The 18702-nt window shown below is 40.8% G+C and overlaps 1 protein-coding gene across 1 annotated transcript; it reads left to right on the top strand.

The window, feature by feature from the left end:
- The first annotated feature begins 6264 nt into the window (after window positions 1–6264).
- On the top strand, window positions 6265–13500 carry LOC115400365 (sialate O-acetylesterase-like). The gene is made up of 10 exons (XM_030108187.1): window positions 6265–6353; window positions 7756–7917; window positions 8162–8316; window positions 9142–9280; window positions 9432–9600; window positions 9713–9795; window positions 10013–10146; window positions 10241–10395; window positions 12182–12368; window positions 12512–13500. The coding sequence occupies exons 1-10, from the start codon at window positions 6299–6301 to the stop codon at window positions 12731–12733; spliced, it is 1461 nt and encodes a 486-aa protein (XP_029964047.1). The 5' UTR covers window positions 6265–6298; the 3' UTR covers window positions 12734–13500.
- Window positions 13501–18702: the final 5202 nt, after the last annotated feature.

Genomic DNA, 18702 nt, shown 5'->3' on the forward strand with positions numbered 1-18702 from the left:
AACTGCATTCTCAAATACGTTTCAGAGGAACCTATTATGTCCCTTATTATGTTCGTCTTCAACATATCTTTTTTTTATTTTTTCATTACGCTCGGTCTGAAGCGGTTTTTTTTTTCCTGCTTTTTCTTCATCGTGTTGGTGGGTAAAAATGAGCCTGTATATTCATCTGGGATGCATTTCGCTCTTCTGAAAAGACATTATGTTTATTTACTCTTTTTTTAGTGATGTTTGAAGGTTCCATGCAGTCTTTTTCAACTTATGCTTGCCGTTAATTATATGCACGCACACCCAGCTCTCACATTGTGTAGTGACGAGGGCTGTTTTGGAGCTAATAATTACCTCCTGATGTATTTCTAACATACCTGTTTTGGGGTTGTGGTTTTTTTTAGAGCAGTTCCAACAAGATCTGCCACCAGAGAAGACAGCTGGAGCTTCTCCGACGCTGCACTGCGGGTCTTGATCACCATGGAAACCAAGACGCGGTTCTGCGGTCATCTGAAAGTGATTACAACATTATCGTTCTTCACTGTTGTTTATTCCTGATAAAATAAACGTGTATTTACCCTTACAGCGGTCTGCATGCTCCTCGTTACTTCCACCTTACGACAAGTCCCAATATGAAACGACCACATGGCTCATTTATGATCCAAATATTAATTCATGATCCAAGTTATGACCAAGATCTATATTTTAAAATCAAGTATCTCCTATTGGTCATGTAAATATTATCACGGAGAATCACGGACTGAAAGAGTGTTTTTTTTTTTTAACAGATCGCGTTGCTCCGAGAAGTTTGAGCACAAATACAATTCTCTGCATTAAATAATGACTTCAGGCAGACTTTCAAAACATAACAAAATCACTAAAATAGTTTCTGAAACAGATCAGAAGCCACAATATGAAACATTAAAAAAAAATGACTAAGTAACGGAGAAGTCTCTAAATTATAATTTACACAATGCTTCTCTAGCAATAAATGTACATTTTTATCTTCATAGTTTCCACTCGGTTTATGGATGTGATCTGCAGTTTTTTTGTTTAAATGCGCAATCTGTCTGTTTTGTCTTCTAAAATGCCGCCCCGCTGGTTGCTAGGCTGTTGCTACGGACTCTGAACTCTGACCCGGAAGTACGTCACGGACTGATTTTTTTTTTAAACGGAGCGAGTTTTTGATCTTAAACTAATTATATTTGTCTACAAATACGCTTCTGTGCATTATATAACAAGTTCTGTTTAATTTTAAGAGTAATATTTATTTTGAACCAGATGTGTGTTTTCATCTTCATACATTTGCTGAAACAAGTTTGTTATAAATCAAGCAATCATTAAATCGATCACTCTGTCTGCATTTATGTGTTATAACATTAAGATCAAACGTTTTTAGCTGTTTTAATAGTATTCCAGTAGATTATGAAGTATTGACGTAACGACAACAAAGAAGAAAAGGGTGACAAATCAACTCATTTCTTTAAGATAGATAGAACTTTATTCATACCTTTGGTGGGACCTGACGATAAAAGTCGATCTAAAAGCAGCACAACACCAGCGTCACGTGCGTGTGTGCAGAGAAGAAGTAGCTCCATCATGAAACATGGACTTTTATGAGCTGTTAACATGGTTAGTGTGTGATTACCTCACGAAAACTTCTTTTGGCTGATGTTTCTCTTCATTCATGCGTATTTGAGTATTCTGTAAGAATAATTAGTGCAAACTCTAGCTCCCTTCACACGACTGATGTGCAGCATGGTGGCGTACTTCAGCATGAAGGAGAACCTCTCAACACAGATGTGCTGCACTAGATCCACAAGACGGAGCTGCAGAGGCCTTCTCTCCAACTTCAGTGTAAAATACACACTACAAGGCCTGTTTCTTTCTTTCTTCATGCTGTGAGAGCTGGATTATTGTCAGACAGTCCTTTAGAGGTGCCCCACAAGGTCATTAAACCCTCTGAGGCCTCGCTGAGACATGAAGCCTGTTATGACCTTTGACCTCTGTTGCTCTATTGCTCTTATTTGACCTCCACAGCAGATACAGACCTAAAACTTGAACTGCGAGGCCTCTGGGAGCTATAAAATCGTGACCTGTTGGACTTTTTTCATAAGCTCCTCCCAAACAGGAAGTAGCTTCAGGAAGGAAGTGGGGCTTCCAAATTCTACATATGACTTTCTGGCAGAGGTGTGAACACATCCCACAAATCTCAGCTTATTTGGAGCAAATCTGACCAAATGAGGATGCTTTATTGATTCTTTTAACTGGACACTGCGGCGCCCTGTATGGGCAGCAGAAAGGACTTGATGGAGTTAAACCACCGCAGATGTGATCCTGAGGGAAGACAGAAGAACATACTAACATTTCAACTTCCTGAGTTGAATGGAAATGACGTTATCAGCTGATGACACTGGGGGAATCAGAGTCTGTGACCTTTACCCTCTCAGAGCCTTTGTGAGCAGTCTGGAGGATCAAATCCAGGTTCTGATCCCATGTTTGCCACAGTGTCCAGTTAAAAGAATCAATTAAGCATCATCATTTGGTCAGATTTGCTTTATTTGGCGAAACCTTTAGGCTTTATCATCAGCTGATGATAAAGCCTCTCAGAGCCTTTGTAAGCAGTCTGGAGTCGGGATCAAATCAGAGGCCAGAGCGCCGTCTCAGACAAACCCCAACTCCAATAAGCAGCTCCTCAAAACCTGGCAAAGTAGTACTCTTAAACTCCCCTCCTACAATTTCAATTTTCTGGGTGGAAAGGCAACATTTTATATCAGAACCTGGATTTGATCCTCCAGACTGCTCACAAAGGCTCTGAGAGGGTAAAGGTCACAGACTCTGATTCCCCCAGTGTCATCAGCTGATAACGTCATTTCCATTCAACTCAGGAAGTTGAAATGTTAGTATGTTCTTCTGTCTTCCCTCAGGATCACATCTGCGGTGGTTTAACTCCATCAAGTCCTTTCTGCTGCCCATACAGGGCGCCGCAGTGTCCAGTTAAAAGAATCAATAAAGCATCCTCATTTGGTCAGATTTGCTCCAAATAAGCTGAGATTTGTGGGATGTGTTCACACCTCTGCCAGAAAGTCATATGTAGAATTTGGAAGCCCCACTTCCTTCCTGAAGCTACTTCCTGTTTGGGAGGAGCTTATGAAAAAAGTCCAACAGGTCACGATTTTATAGCTCCCAGAGGCCTCGCAGTTCAAGTTTTAGGTCTGTATCTGCTGTGGAGGTCAAATAAGAGCAATAGAGCAACAGAGGTCAAAGGTCATAACAGGCTTCATGTCTCAGCGAGGCCTCAGAGGGTTTAATGACCTTGTGGGGCACCTCTAAAGGACTGTCTGACAATAATCCAGCTCTCACAGCATGAAGAAAGAAAGAAACAGGCCTTGTAGTGTGTATTTTACACTGAAGTTGGAGAGAAGGCCTCTGCAGCTCCGTCTTGTGGATCTAGTGCAGCACATCTGTGTTGAGAGGTTCTCCTTCATGCTGAAGTACGCCACCATGCTGCACATCAGTCGTGTGAAGGGAGCTAGAGTTTGCACTAATTATTCTTACAGAATACTCAAATACGCATGAATGAAGAGAAACATCAGCCAAAAGAAGTTTTCGTGAGGTAATCACACACTAACCATGTTAACAGCTCATAAAAGTCCATGTTTCATGATGGAGCTACTTCTTCTCTGCACACACGCACGTGACGCTGGTGTTGTGCTGCTTTTAGATCGACTTTTATCGTCAGGTCCCACCAAAGGTATGAATAAAGTTCTATCTATCTTAAAGAAATGAGTTGATTTGTCACCCTTTTCTTCTTTGTTGTCGTTACGTCAATACTTCATAATCTACTGGAATACTATTAAAACAGCTAAAAACGTTTGATCTTAATGTTATAACACATAAATGCAGACAGAGTGATCGATTTAATGATTGCTTGATTTATAACAAACTTGTTTCAGCAAATGTATGAAGATGAAAACACACATCTGGTTCAAAATAAATATTACTCTTAAAATTAAACAGAACTTGTTATATAATGCACAGAAGCGTATTTGTAGACAAATATAATTAGTTTAAGATCAAAAACTCGCTCCGTTTAAAAAAAAAATCAGTCCGTGACGTACTTCCGGGTCAGAGTTCAGAGTCCGTAGCAACAGCCTAGCAACCAGCGGGGCGGCATTTTAGAAGACAAAACAGACAGATTGCGCATTTAAACAAAAAAACTGCAGATCACATCCATAAACCGAGTGGAAACTATGAAGATAAAAATGTACATTTATTGCTAGAGAAGCATTGTGTAAATTATAATTTAGAGACTTCTCCGTTACTTAGTCATTTTTTTTTAATGTTTCATATTGTGGCTTCTGATCTGTTTCAGAAACTATTTTAGTGATTTTGTTATGTTTTGAAAGTCTGCCTGAAGTCATTATTTAATGCAGAGAATTGTATTTGTGCTCAAACTTCTCGGAGCAACGCGATCTGTTAAAAAAAAAAAACACTCTTTCAGTCCGTGATTCTCCGTGATAATATTTACATGACCAATAGGAGATACTTGATTTTAAAATATAGATCTTGGTCATAACTTGGATCATGAATTAATATTTGGATCATAAATGAGCCATGTGGTCGTTTCATATTGGGACTTGTCGTAAGGTGGAAGTAACGAGGAGCATGCAGACCGCTGTAAGGGTAAATACACGTTTATTTTATCAGGAATAAACAACAGTGAAGAACGATAATGTTGTAATCACTTTCAGATGACCGCAGAACCGCGTCTTGGTTTCCATGGTGATCAAGACCCGCAGTGCAGCGTCGGAGAAGCTCCAGCTGTCTTCTCTGGTGGCAGATCTTGTTGGAACTGCTCTAAAAAAAACCACAACCCCAAAACAGGTATGTTAGAAATACATCAGGAGGTAATTATTAGCTCCAAAACAGCCCTCGTCACTACACAATGTGAGAGCTGGGTGTGCGTGCATATAATTAACGGCAAGCATAAGTTGAAAAAGACTGCATGGAACCTTCAAACATCACTAAAAAAAGAGTAAATAAACATAATGTCTTTTCAGAAGAGCGAAATGCATCCCAGATGAATATACAGGCTCATTTTTACCCACCAACACGATGAAGAAAAAGCAGGAAAAAAAAACCGCTTCAGACCGAGCGTAATGAAAAAATAAAAAAAAGATATGTTGAAGACGAACATAATAAGGGACATAATAGGTTCCTCTGAAACGTATTTGAGAATGCAGTTTAGTTTTCTCAGAACGTAATTTTGTGGAGACAGGGTTGCATTTTTATGTGTTTGACATGTTTCTGGAGGTTTGTGGAAACTAATGCCGATCTTGAAATAATACATATAAATGGACTGAACAATATGACCTTCTCACTGTAAAGCAAGACTGCTGTAACCACACCACCATGTAGTGCCATTGTGGAAAAAAATACCATTGTCCTACACATCTATTCTTTTTATAATTCACATTTTTTATTGAATTTTTCATTTTTTCAACAAGAACAAGAACATTCACAACAAAAAAGGAAAGGAACCCCCCCCCCCCAAAAAAAAAAAAAAAAAAAAACCCTAGAACTAAATAATTAACCTAAAAAGGCAGGTTTTTTAGCAGGCAATGTCCATCACAAAGTTTCTAATGAAAAATTGAGAGGGTTTAACATATAATGGGTGTTTAGCAGATGTGGCACATTCTTCATATGCTTATATTCACAATAATATTCACTTTTCAGCTCCTTACATACACAAAATCTCTAAAACTCTCCCATTCTTCATTAGCAGCCTCATTCCCACCATTCAGTCTCATCAGCATTTTTTCATAAGTAGCCATTTCCATCATTTGAGCTTTCCACATTTCCACTGTAGGAGTTCGGGGTTCCTTCCAGCACGTCAGGATCAGACAAGCACAGGCTACACATCTATTCTTCACAATGTATGAAAAGGATTTTCAACACAGTAGAAAAGATTAATTGGAAACCCGTTTAGTACAGCATAACTTTAAATAATAATAATAATAATAATAATAATAATAATAATAATAATAATAATAACAATAACAATAACAATAATAATAATAATATAATAACTTCCAGCACATCAAGAATACAGGGATTACTTTTCAAAAAACAACGATATAAAAATTAAACTCAGAGTTCAGCTTAACTAAATCAGGGCATGTTTTTTCCTTATTTCATTTTTTTGTGCCTGTCCCTTTAAGGGCTCCGTGGGATCACGTGGACGGTGTATTTTCATTTCCTTGTTTTGCGCTTAAAAGTTCCTTGTTTACGAGTCCTTCAGTCACGAGTCATGTCTCTCAGACTCCGAGCGCTTTTTATCCTGACAGCGTGTCTTCTCGGCTGTGGTGAGTCCATGAAAACGTTAAAATGTCCCGCTGTTCAAGTTTAAGCTGGAACTATTTTTTTCAGTTTAAAGACAGGCGATTTACACTGTCCTTTCGATTTGGTAAATATCTTGTCAGTTGTCATTTGTCCTACACTTCTTTCGGGGCATGAAGTGTGCATCCGCTGGTCAATGTTTAATCTAATGCTCACTTAAAAAAGGAAATACTGAAACACATTGAGTCGAAACATAGCAGCTAAATTCACTGAAAATAGCTGAGATTTGAATCGACATCTACGTACGCGTGTAATTTAAATATGCACACGCATATTTTTGCCGAATCTTTTTTAGATCAATGGCAAATTTTGACTTAGTTTTATTGACCCAGAAAGGTTTTCTTTTACCAGAAACAAAAGCTTCTTCTAAAAGATAAAGGCGAGGTACAAGAAGTCATAATAATAATAATAATAATAATAATAATAATAATAATAATAATAATAAAGTCAGCTTTTTTTTCTTACTTTTGAACAAAAACTAGCCTGTCCAAAATTAGAATTACTCTTTGAAGACTGTGACAATCTATTGGGAAACCCAAAGTTCATTCCAGATGGTCCAAGCTGTTCCACATCATCTCAATTCATTCTTTGGAAACAGTTGATTTAATAAACTCAACACATGAAAAACAGCAGCTCTCTGCAGTTTGCTGACAGTCACCATGAAGACAAGGGTTAAATGGCTATCTCTGAATGTTTTCAAGTTCCATTGGCTGCCCTGCAAAGCATTAAAAAAAGATGTTCTACACTGTAGAAAAGAGAGAGAGCTTATAAAGAATCTAAGGATCACCACCAAGGCTGTCCTGGTGAATCTGGGCTCTTCTGGTGGCGAGATCTGAAGGTGGTCAGTCCAGCAGAAACTGCACACTGCTGGGTTCCACCGGTACAGACCAGAAGGATGCTACTGCTCCAGATGAGGCGCACAATATCCTGCTTGGGCTTTGGAAATGCTCATCTGAACAATGAAGACATCTAATCCATAGGACAGATGAAACAAAAATCATGTTGTTTGGCCACAATGACTTATCCATCAGTGGAACAAAAAAACAAAAGACAAGCCTTCAGAGAAGACCAAAACAGTTTTGCAGATTTCCAGCCAGAGTCTTGACCTAAATTACTGGTATTATATGTTGGTGTCATTTCGCCCCCCCCCCCCCCCCCCCCCCCCAAAAAAAAAAAAAAAAAAAAAAACTAAATTTAATGGCTGGGGAAATGTTTCTAAAAACCCAAAATTTGCCAGGGTCATGAATGATTCTAAACACACATACATGTCACCCTGCACTTTCCTGTGTTCTGATGTATCTTGATACCTGAAGTACATTTTGACTGATCTTTTTGACCAATAAGGAATTGATAACCTTGCTCATGCAGATGCTAAGGTGCGCCTTGCATCCTACTATGGAGACCACATGGTGCTGCAGAAGTCTCCAGCTCGAGCTGTGCTGTGGGGATACGGCCCTGAGGGCGCACACGTCACCGTCTCCCTGTCAGGACCTATACAGCTGAGGACCTCACCAGTCACTGTGACAAAAGGTAAATACGGCCAGTCATTCACAAATGGAGAGCTAATCCTGACATCTGCATGGAAACAGGAGCCAAACCAATGAATCCTGACGGCAGCGCAGAGAGTCCTTTTATTTTAGAGGTTTTGTTATGTTTACTGCTGTCAGGGCAGATACAGAAAACACATTTCTTTCTATCATTGTAACACATGTAACCTTGCTATGATGTCCAACTTGCATTTGGGTGAAAGCTTTCATTCATTCCTTCTCTACAGGCATCTGGCGAGTCACCCTCGACCCTGTTGAACCTGGTGGTCCCTACATGTTGATGGTGTCCTCTGAGTCCAATACTATCACTCTGAAAGATGTGCTGTTTGGAGACATTTGGGTGTGCGGAGGACAGAGTAACATGCAGTTCCAAACATCTCGGGTATGAATAATCTCTTAAAGCATTCTGGTGTCTGTATGGCTCTATTTACAGCTACGAACTTATTCCGAATTAAATTTCCATGATTTAATGTGTGTGTATGCGAAAACATGGATGAGTAGACAGTTTAGTGTGACAAAATTGGATTTGAGGATATTATTAGTGTTGCAAAGATGACTTACAACACCTCAGTGCAAGGTCCTACGTTAAAATCGAAGACTTCATGTGTGCTTTATAGTTGAATTACAATGACAGACAGACAGAGAACTAGCATACTTTTGTCACAAAAGTGTTAACTGGCATGCTTGATGACACAAAAGTTTTGTGTCATCAAGCATGCCAGATAACAGCGCTTCAAATAGTTTGTGTTCATGCCCTCAAATGTAAGCAGCAATGTCAAATTTCTTTCCTTTTTTTTTGTTTCATAGATATTCAGCAGACTTATGAAAGAAACAGTCATGTGTTTATCAGTAATGTAACAGTGACGGGTTTTACTGGTTTACCAGTGCTGCCAACTTTGGACTCGGCACACACCCTCACAGAGTATTTATGTCATTTGGGTCATGATCTGGAGCGCGAGTTTATCATGCAAGAAGAATGTATTGCGAAGCAAATGTTTTATATATGTGTGTGTGTGTGTGTGTGTGTGTGTGTGTGTGTGTCTGTGTGTGTGTGTGTGTGTGTGTGTGTGTGTGTGTGTGTGTGTGTGTGTGTGTGTGTGTGTGTGTGTGTGTGTGTGTGTGTGTGTGTGTAGAAGTTGACAAACTAGCCAGTAAAATACAAAGAAACCCCCCTTAAAACTTTATTTGTTATCTCACTGTCTGATAGGTTTTTAATGCATCGTCAGAGCTGGCCCTTGCGCCCAAGTATCCTCATGTGAGGCCTTTCCAGGCAGCCTTGAATGTCAGTGAGACTGAACTGCCTGATCTGGTTCAAGTGCAGATTCCCTGGTCTGTGCCCACAGCTGGTAAGACAAGGATCTTTTTGTTCTGAAGAACTTGTTTACACCTGAGTTTTGTCTTGTATGTATGGAACTGCAACCAACAGAAACCTGTTTAGACTGCATCTGTACCTAAACCAAAGCCACACTGTTAACTCTCCGGCTGCTTGATTGACAGGTGTTATGTCTGAGTTTTCTGCTGTGTGTTGGCTCTTCGGACGTTACCTGTACGATGTCTTGAAGTACCCCATTGGACTGGTGGAGTCCTGTTGGGGAGGCACGCCAGTGGAAGCCTGGTCGTCTTCAAGGGCCCTTCAGCAGTGCAAATTAGATAGAATGATTGGCGGGTAAGGACACGAGGACGACATGAGAGTCAATCGGTGTAAAAGTGTCTGTAGCGTAAAATAAGCTCCGCACTAACCACGCTGTCGCTGCTTCCTGCATCTTAATTTTTCACAGTCCAAGAAACGATTCTATTTTGTGGAACTCAATGATCCATCCACTGCTCAATATGACCATCTATGGAGCCATCTGGTACCAAGGTGAGGCCACTCACAGGTAACACTGGTTTGTGGGGTCAGTTATGAACAGATAATCAATCAATCAAACTTTATTTGTAGAGCACTTTTCATATTCATGATAAAAACAACACAAAGTGCTAAACAGTAAAATCAGTCATAAAAAGCACAAACGAAAACCGCACCATCAATCAGGGTAAATCAGGATAAGTGTGTAACTGACAGCTGTGTGTAATCACAGGGGAGGCAAATACTGATTACCATCCCAACCAGTACAACTGTTCCTTCCCTGCTATGATCGATGACTGGAGGATGGCATTTCACCAGGGCTCGGGTGGGCAGACGGATCCAGACTTCCCCTTTGGCTTTGTCCAGGTATGATCGACAGTATTCTCTTAACTGAGGTCAATTCTCCCATTTGATGTGTTGCTCAAGTCCTAAATATATTTTTTTTTCTTTTCTTTTGCAGCTCTCAACCTGCACAAAAAACTCCACTTCTGAGAAATATCCAGACATCCGCTGGCATCAGACAGCAGACACTGGCTTTGTACCGAACTCAAGAATGAAGAAAACCTTCATGGCTGTGGCTTTAGATTTACCGGATGAATCATCACCTTATGGAACGTAAGGATCTGTTTCATTATTGTTCATAGCATGTGAAAAGCATTTAAGTTCCTTCATGTGAGTCACATGATACACACGAGTTATTCACATCTGGGCTGTGCCGTGGCCAGTGAGTGACCTCCTACCTAGGCTTTCAGACTGTGAGAGGGCTCATTTCATGTTGACCTGTAATTCAGACATTGAGATAAAACTTTTAACATCCATGCAAAGCTGATGTAATCAGTGTACTGAGTCGTAAACCTGTTTTATAACCATATAGTGACATTTGAATAACATATTTGTGCTGTGATGACTGGTGACCCTTTCCAGTTCGTATCCAGCCTTCACCGGCACGATTAAACAGCAGCTTATCTCGCTAAGTTAGAGACCATAATACACACACACACACACACACACACACACACACACACACACACACACACACGCACTGCAACTTACAGTAAATGGTGACCACATTCTGCCAAACCATGAGTGAGTAAAAAGGAGTGCTTTGTTAATTATCATTCTTATTATTGCTCATGCCAGGTACAAAAAAATTCTAAAATTGCCTGCAGGAAGCGATCTTCCTTCACCCATATTCATTCCCATGTGTGACCCTACATGGAATGAAGCAGTGCAGAAGGTGGAGGGATGGAGTTGTCTTTGTAAGATTGAAGCAGAACGATCTGGGCTTTCCCTTCAGCTGAACATATTTGCCATTGAAATATTTTGAAGCACTTGGGTGTGTGATTTCTGCACAGGTCAATTAATAACAAACAGAAATTGCAATAATTTGCGACAATGGCTCCTTCAGAAAAAAGCAGAGGATCAGACAGCGACACAGATCAAGAAACAGTTGGACTAAAAACCCATTGAAGTATGAATTTTTTTCTTTTTTTTTAATGGGGTCACAGTGTTAGTGTTGTTTTTAATGACAGTGGGTTCACCTGAGTTCATAGTTTGAAAGTACAAGGATTTGTTCTCAGCAGAATGCTTCATTCATACTACTCCATCCTCCAGTTAATCTTTCAGTGGATTTTAGAATCTTCACATAGTCTTCTTTATCATCTTCATCCATGGAAGCTTTTTTGGATTTGTTAAATTGACAACATATAAAAGATGGACGGAGCTAAAGTGACGTCACCCACAGCATTCTGAAATCCCGCTTTGAAGCTTCCAGCAGGATGTCACCATCTTAAAAATTTGAAACCGGATGTAAATGTGTTTGGTAAAGCCCAGCACATGACTGCATCCCATGGCCAGAGGAGGCATTTTGATCATTCAGCATTTTTTAATGGGTTCCAATCAGACTTGGGCTCTTTTTGAAACCAACATCATCCACCCCTGTTGGAATTTACCTGGAATTACAGCTTTTCTGCACTTCCCCATTGGCTTCATTTTTCTCCAATGCAGGTTGGCACCTGGGTTGTCACTGATACGCAGCCAAAACACAGTGCAACCGTGGCAAAGCTTTGACATCCACACACTTTCTCTGTGTACCGAAAACAGAGACAGCTAAAACAAGAAAACGACTGACTGCTGTGCATGCAATGATGTGGCCTGCATTATTATTGAGTTACTTATGTCTTCTTTTAGTTTTACGGAACAGTTGTTTCACGGTCCCGTCACAGTCCTGGCCGTCTTCTAATCAGAAAGTTGATTGTACAGTTTTGATCTCTGCTTGTTGAAGCAGAGATGATTGATTCATAAAGAGGAACTGAAAATAGTTTGGTCAGCAGAAATACCAGACATGCTCGTTTGGACTTGAAGATGAATCAGTCACATGCAGTGTGGTTTTCACTTTCAGGATCCATCCTCGAGACAAACAGGACGTCGCCTACAGGCTGACGCTGGGGGCCAGGGCAGTGGCCTACAACCAAAAACACGTGCCCTTCCTCGGTCCGTTCCCCAAAGAAATCCTGCGTCTTCCAAATTCCATCATAGTTCATTATGATCAAGCAATCTCTGTCACTTCCTCCAAAGACATCTATGAGGTAAGGCTGTTATTTATGTCTGTGATGAACTTACAGGTACATAAGTGTTTCTGTGAATTTTCCAGGCACATGAATGAAAAGCAGGCTGTTAATATTTCAAAGAGATTTATTCCTTCACCTCTTTCCTTGTTATGTCTTCCAAGATCTGCTGTTCGAAGACTGCATGTGGCCTTAATTCCCTCTGGGTTCCAGCTCCCATCCTCAGCTGGGTTTCAGCCTCTGTCCGGATATCCACCGCTTCGTGTAAAGGCTCTTCCATTGCTGGTCTTCGATATGCATGGAAGGACTGGCCCTGTGATTTTAAAGCCTGCCCAGTTTACAGCGCCAACAAGGTTTTACCTGCTCCTCCCTTCATTTCCAATTAGCGCCCGATGAAAGGGAGCGGGAGGAGGCCCTGAGGAAGACCTAGGACATGCTGAGAGATTGTCTCTCGGCTGGCTGGGAAACGCCTTGGGATCCACCTGGAAGAGCTGGAGGAAGTGTCTGGGGATGAGGAAGTATGGGCATCTCTGTTTAGACTGCTGCCCATGCGACCTGGTCCCGGATAAGCACTTGAAGATGGATGGATGGATCCAATGAAAGGGAACAATTATTGAAGACCGAGACAACAGCGTGAAAACACTTTTTGATCAGTCAGAATTTCTTGATTGTGATTGTAAAACAGCACCTAATGTTGATATTGCACTAATTTGATGACTGTATATGTCTGTGATAAGCTTTTTTTGTGTCGTGTCTGGCTGATGAGTCTGTTGAGTAAAGAATAAAGTATGATTTTTGGTCGTAACTTACGAGGTCTGGATAAAACCACCCTCCGACCACAATCAGAGTGTGAGAGTAACACTATTTCTTAACGTTGGCATTTTATTTCAGAAGAAGATGGACTAAAGCTGACAAATGCTGAACTGAATCATCTGAGGTTGGACTTTTTCCTTTTATTATTATTTTTTTTTAATGATCAATGAGATTCATTGAAGGGAACGATCGTGTACTCAGGCACGTCTTCTGTGATCATGCACTGTGTTGATTGGTTGGGCGGAATTTAATCAGCATTCGTAACTGCACGCCGCATGTTGGCTATTGAAACATTGAAATTGCTCATGTATTTGTAGGAAATAAAGAATCCCAAATGAAACGTGTGTTATGTCTTTCTTTGATGGGATGAGGGGACTTAATCTTTATGGAATATGGTGTCTGATGACGACGACGATGGATACTTTATTAATCCTGAGGCAACTTCAAGTGTTCAGTGGCTTAAATACAACAACATAAATACCAAATGTAAGGCACATAACAGTGTAAAGTCACATTGGTCCTAATGTGAGACCGAGAGCCCCCTGACCACTGAAAAGCACAGTCTGATGAAAGGGGGACAAAAGAGTTCCTGAGCAAGTCAGAGGCAGCACCTGGAGCTGAACACACTCCCCTGCCTAATCACAGTCCTGTGCAGGGAATGCTGGGAGAATCTTCTCCAGGGTCCTTGGAGAGGGTCCTGCTGCTGAAACCAGAGTCCAGCGATGTGCCCTGCACCACTGAGTCAGCTCTCCTTACCAGTCTGCCATGCAGCGTCCCTCTTTTTAATGCTCCTTCCCCGACTCATGAAAGAATAAAAGAGAACACTGTACAATGTTGCTTCACCGATGCACCCCCACCCCCCACCGCCCAACCCACTGAATGGGGGCGCTCGTATGGGGCGCATAACAAGCCCGGGCTGGCTGTGCCTCAAAGCCCACATCTCCACAAGCTTCCTCCATTGACTGAGGCAGTGGGACAAAAGTTTAGAGATTTGCATATTTGTGTGTTGTGGATTGATGCCTTGAGATTTTATGTGAGAAGTGTGTGCAAACCTGAAAAATTGTGTGTTGTGTTTTGACAACAAGGTGATGTGAAATTGACATCAAAATGTAAAGAAGGAAAGTTAGAGTTCTAATATGATAAGGAAATCTAAAGTAGTAACAAACTGAATCAAGCGATTGGGGACAGAAAAAAAGGTTGTGAAAATTGTGCCTAATTTTTGCTTTTTGTGTTTTAGCAATTAAAAAAAACAAACTGTAAATCTGCTTTTGAATGATCAGGGCTCTATGGCTGTGGCTCTCACATCATGTGACACACTTTGTACCGTTTCCTGCAATGTGTGGCAAATTACACCTAGCCACTAGAGGGTGCTAGAGAAGTGCTAATCATGTGGAATGATGTGTTAACCGAGGAGAAGCTTGGAGTAAACAAACAGTTCATGACATGACAGTTTTATCCGTGTCAAATCATTCGACTTCACACATAAAATATATGACTTCCTTCCCTCTGTACACTATCTGTCTTCAGCAGAGGAAAAAACGAGCTGAATTACAGTTGTGGCCGCTGCACAGATAATGTGAAACAAACAACCTGAAAGGAATACTCCGAAGATTTTGGACCCACGCCCTATCCCTATCATTTTTATAGTAAGACAAGATCATACATACCTTTATTGTCTCTCTGCATCCAGTGGCTGGCTCCCAGCTGTTAGCATCGTAGTTAGCTTAGCTCAGCTGCTGGAGGTGAAGAGGAAACAGAGCTGGACTGACGAAAGTGGACAAAATACTCCTTCCAGTGGTCCAGGGGACGGTGTATTAGCACGTGAAGTTAATCCGAATGGTTATAAAACATTTTAAAAGACGTGTTTTCTTTTCAATCCGTTAAAATAACGTTTTGATCCACACAGGCCTGCGCATGCGCAGTGCTGTGCGGAAGGATATACCGGAGCACAGCAGTAGAAGCCGCAGACTCAGCCGCTGTGCGCCAGTATATCTTTCCACGGAGCACTATGCTTTTCATAAACAGACATCTTATCAATGATTCCTTCACAGACACACGTACCAGTTTTTCTGAATATTCAACAATTTGAGAAATGTTTGGGACTGGGTGTCTCACGAATTTTGTTGACCTCACAATATTGTTGATATTAAAGCTCATGTCCGGAGTTTTGAAAGAACGAGAGTTTTTTTTTTAATCCAACTTCTCGAGGTTCCGCCCTCCCTCTGCTTTCTGAGCAACCAAGCCACGCCGCTTTAATTGTGCACGCGCATTACCCGTGGAGTGAAAATGAGTGCCTCCGAGTCCGCAAGCATCCTACATGTTAAGCTGTTTATGGTGGATGTTCAGCAGACAGTGGATATATCCGAGGTAAGCATGAAGTCTCTCTGGCTGCGCACACACGTTGATTGACAGCATGACAAAGCGGAAGCTCGAAATCTATTGGCTGAAGGTGACCAGCCCTTTTTCAGATAACTCAGGGGTCTATGAGACGAAGGCGGGGCTCATAAATAAATTTTTATATTGCTTTATGCTAATATTATATTATAGATATTATCGAACCAGACTGTTAAAGCTCTGTTAAAAAATGATGCATACATTGGAAACGAACGGAAAATCCGGACATGAGCTTCAAAATTCTTTCAGTTGTGCTGTAAGTTTGCATGTATCTGTAATGGTCCTTTTATCATCCTCTTCTTTTCTTGGCGTCCAGTCTCTTTGCCATCTGTACTTGTACCTCAAAGCTGCAGACAAGGATGGCAGGGCTGGTGTAGAGACGAGTTTTCACTATGGCGGCCCCCTTGGAATTTCCCAGACGCCATCGATGAGCAAAGAGTCTCAACAGATGTTTCTTTATTCCTTCACAAGGAAGAATTACAATGAAACCCATGAACACCGTGACAACTACAAGAAAGAATAAAGCAAAAAAACAACACTTCTTTTTCGTTTCACAAAATAATATACAACTGATTCTTACACAAATCCAAACAGTCTATACAACTCAATACATTCTCACTCAAGCTCTATGACTACATGTTGTTTGAGTTCTAAACATCACACATTAACATAAAGAAAAATAAGGACTTGTTCAAGATGAAGTAAAACAAATGTGTTTTAATTAAGGTCACCTGAAACTCTTTGTCATGCATCTATGATTGATCGAGTTTCTTCATGACCTGAATAATGAGAGAGTTCTGGTAACCTGAGAGAATCTGGAGAATTCACATTGCCTAAATTCCCGCCCATTTGTGTGTCTGTATGTGGACCAGTACTTTGAAACAGCCTGGATGTTTTTCCGCCCATTTAAACTGTTCTATAAACACTCGGCCTGGATCCAGGGTTATGACAGAGTACATTCTGTGATTGTTGTTCCTATTCAAATACATGCTGTTCTAGACCGTCCGGTATTGTTTCATACCTTTACCTGGATGCTCTTGGTGTCTTGTTGCTATTGTTGATTGCAATTGACTGTTGCCCGTGGTAACACCACCGTGAATTATTTTTAGTGTTGTCAGTTTTAATCGCGATTAATCCATAAGGTCTGCCAATTGGGTCAAAGAAAAGAACTGGAGGATAATAATCTTTTTCCTGACATTGGGACTGATTTATGAGGATTAGATTCTTCATTGCGATTAATCTCAACTTTAAAAAAGTTAATTGTTGACAGCTCTCCATGAATTAATCACGATTAATTGTGATCAACGCGATTAAAACTGACAGCACTAATTATTTTGTCACTCTTTATTTGCATCTGTGCTTCACTTCCTGTGTCAGTCCTCATATGAAATATTGCTGAACGATTTATTGTCGTTATTTATTGTCACCTCAAAGGTGACCTACAAGATACAGGAAGTCCCGGTGAAAACGCTGAGGAGACGCTCCCTTACTTCTGAAGTGGCTGAAGATTTTATAGAGATCTTACAGAACCCCTGCTCTGACTTTACCTGCACCTGTGATTTTATCGTTGACGAGTTTAACAGTAAACTGAAGTCCAGCCTGGACTCAGTAGCTCCACTTTTAACGAAAACAATCAAACGCCATCCCAAACCCCCGTGGAGGAAAAATGATGAAATCAACAAATTGAAAAGAAACTGCAGGAGTGCTGAAAGAAGGTGGAGGAAATCCAAGTTGACTGTGCATCACCAGATTCTACGTCAACAACTCAAAATCTACAATAATGCAGTTAAACAGGCCCAGACAATAAAGCCAACCCCCGGTGCCTCTTCTCCACCTTCAACATTTCAACAGGCACTAATTTGAATAAAGCTTTTAAGGTGCCGACAGATGCTCTCTGTGAAGACTTTGCAGACCACTTCAGAACTAAAATCATGGACATCAGATATAGTCTTTTACCCCAACAGGTTATATCAGTGAACACAGCTGAACTGTTGTCCATGCCTGAGGAAACACTGGACAGTTTTGACCTGGTTGATGCGAGGACTCTTGGTCGAGTTTTCTCTCAAGTAAAATCTACAACCTGCCTTTTAGATCCCATCCCCACACCACTTTTTAAATCACTTTATGGATTCCTCGAGGAACAGATTTTCAAAATTATGAATTGCTCTCTTCAGATGGGTGTCTTCCCCACTGCCTTTAAAACAGCGGTGGTGAAGCCCCTTCTGAAGAAGAGCAATTTAGACCCAAATGTTCTTAACAATTACAGACCTGTATCCAACTTACCATCTTTAAGTAAGGTTTCAGAAAGACTGGTTTTCAACCAAGTCAATTACTTTTTAATTATCAATAACATTTTAGAAAGACATCAGTCTGGTTTTAGAGTGAACCACAGTACCGAGACGGTCCTTTTAAAGATTTTAAATGATATCAAGGTGAATTTGGAAAATAAACAACTCACAGTGATGGTTCAACTGGACCTGTTTGCTGCTTTTGATAAAGTGGACCATCACATTTTAATTAATAGACTGAGACACCTGGTGGGCCTCTCTGGTCCTGTTCTTAACTGGTTCAGTTCTTATCTTAAAGTCCAATGTTTTTATGTAAGTACATGGATACAAGGATACATGCAAGTACAAGGATACATGTTCCTCAGGAACTCATGAAATTAGGTGTGGGGTTCCCCAAGGTTCAATTTTAGGTCCCATACTTTTTAATCTCTGAATGCTTCCACTTGGGGACGTCATCGGGAGACACGGCATCAGTTTTCATAGTTACGCTGACAATACTCAGCTGTACATCGCCGTGTCTCCTGATGACTCAGGGCCAATAGAAACCCTTTTTAACTGTATTTCAGACATCAAGTCATGGATGGCAGTGAATTTCCTGCAGCTCAACCAGGACAAGACTGAGGTTTTAGTTATTGGTCCCGAAGGCCAGAGGGAGAGACTTTTACCAAAATTACAACATTTTATCCAGCACAATCAGTTAAAAACCCAGGCGTGATTTTTGACTCTGAGCTAAATTTTATTCCACACATTAAAAACATAACTAAGATTGGATTTTATCATCTTAAGAATATAGCCAGAGTCCGCCCGTTTCTCTCTCAGGCCAGTACAGAGGTGCGAATGCATGCTGTAGATTAGATTAC

This window comes from Salarias fasciatus, chromosome 14, assembly GCF_902148845.1.
Source record: "Salarias fasciatus chromosome 14, fSalaFa1.1, whole genome shotgun sequence".
NCBI lineage: Eukaryota > Metazoa > Chordata > Actinopteri > Blenniiformes > Blenniidae > Salarias > Salarias fasciatus.

Bases quoted from the DNA above. Each gene is read 5' to 3' on its own strand.
- LOC115400365 (XM_030108187.1), top strand. From the start codon at position 6,299: ATGTCTCTCAGACTCCGAGCGCTTTTTATCCTGACAGCGTGTCTTCTC. The intron at 7,918-8,161 runs GTAAATACGGCC...CCTTCTCTACAG, and splicing joins ACCAGTCACTGTGACAAAAG to GCATCTGGCGAGTCACCCTC. The intron at 10,147-10,240 runs GTATGATCGACA...TTTCTTTTGCAG, and splicing joins TCCCCTTTGGCTTTGTCCAG to CTCTCAACCTGCACAAAAAA.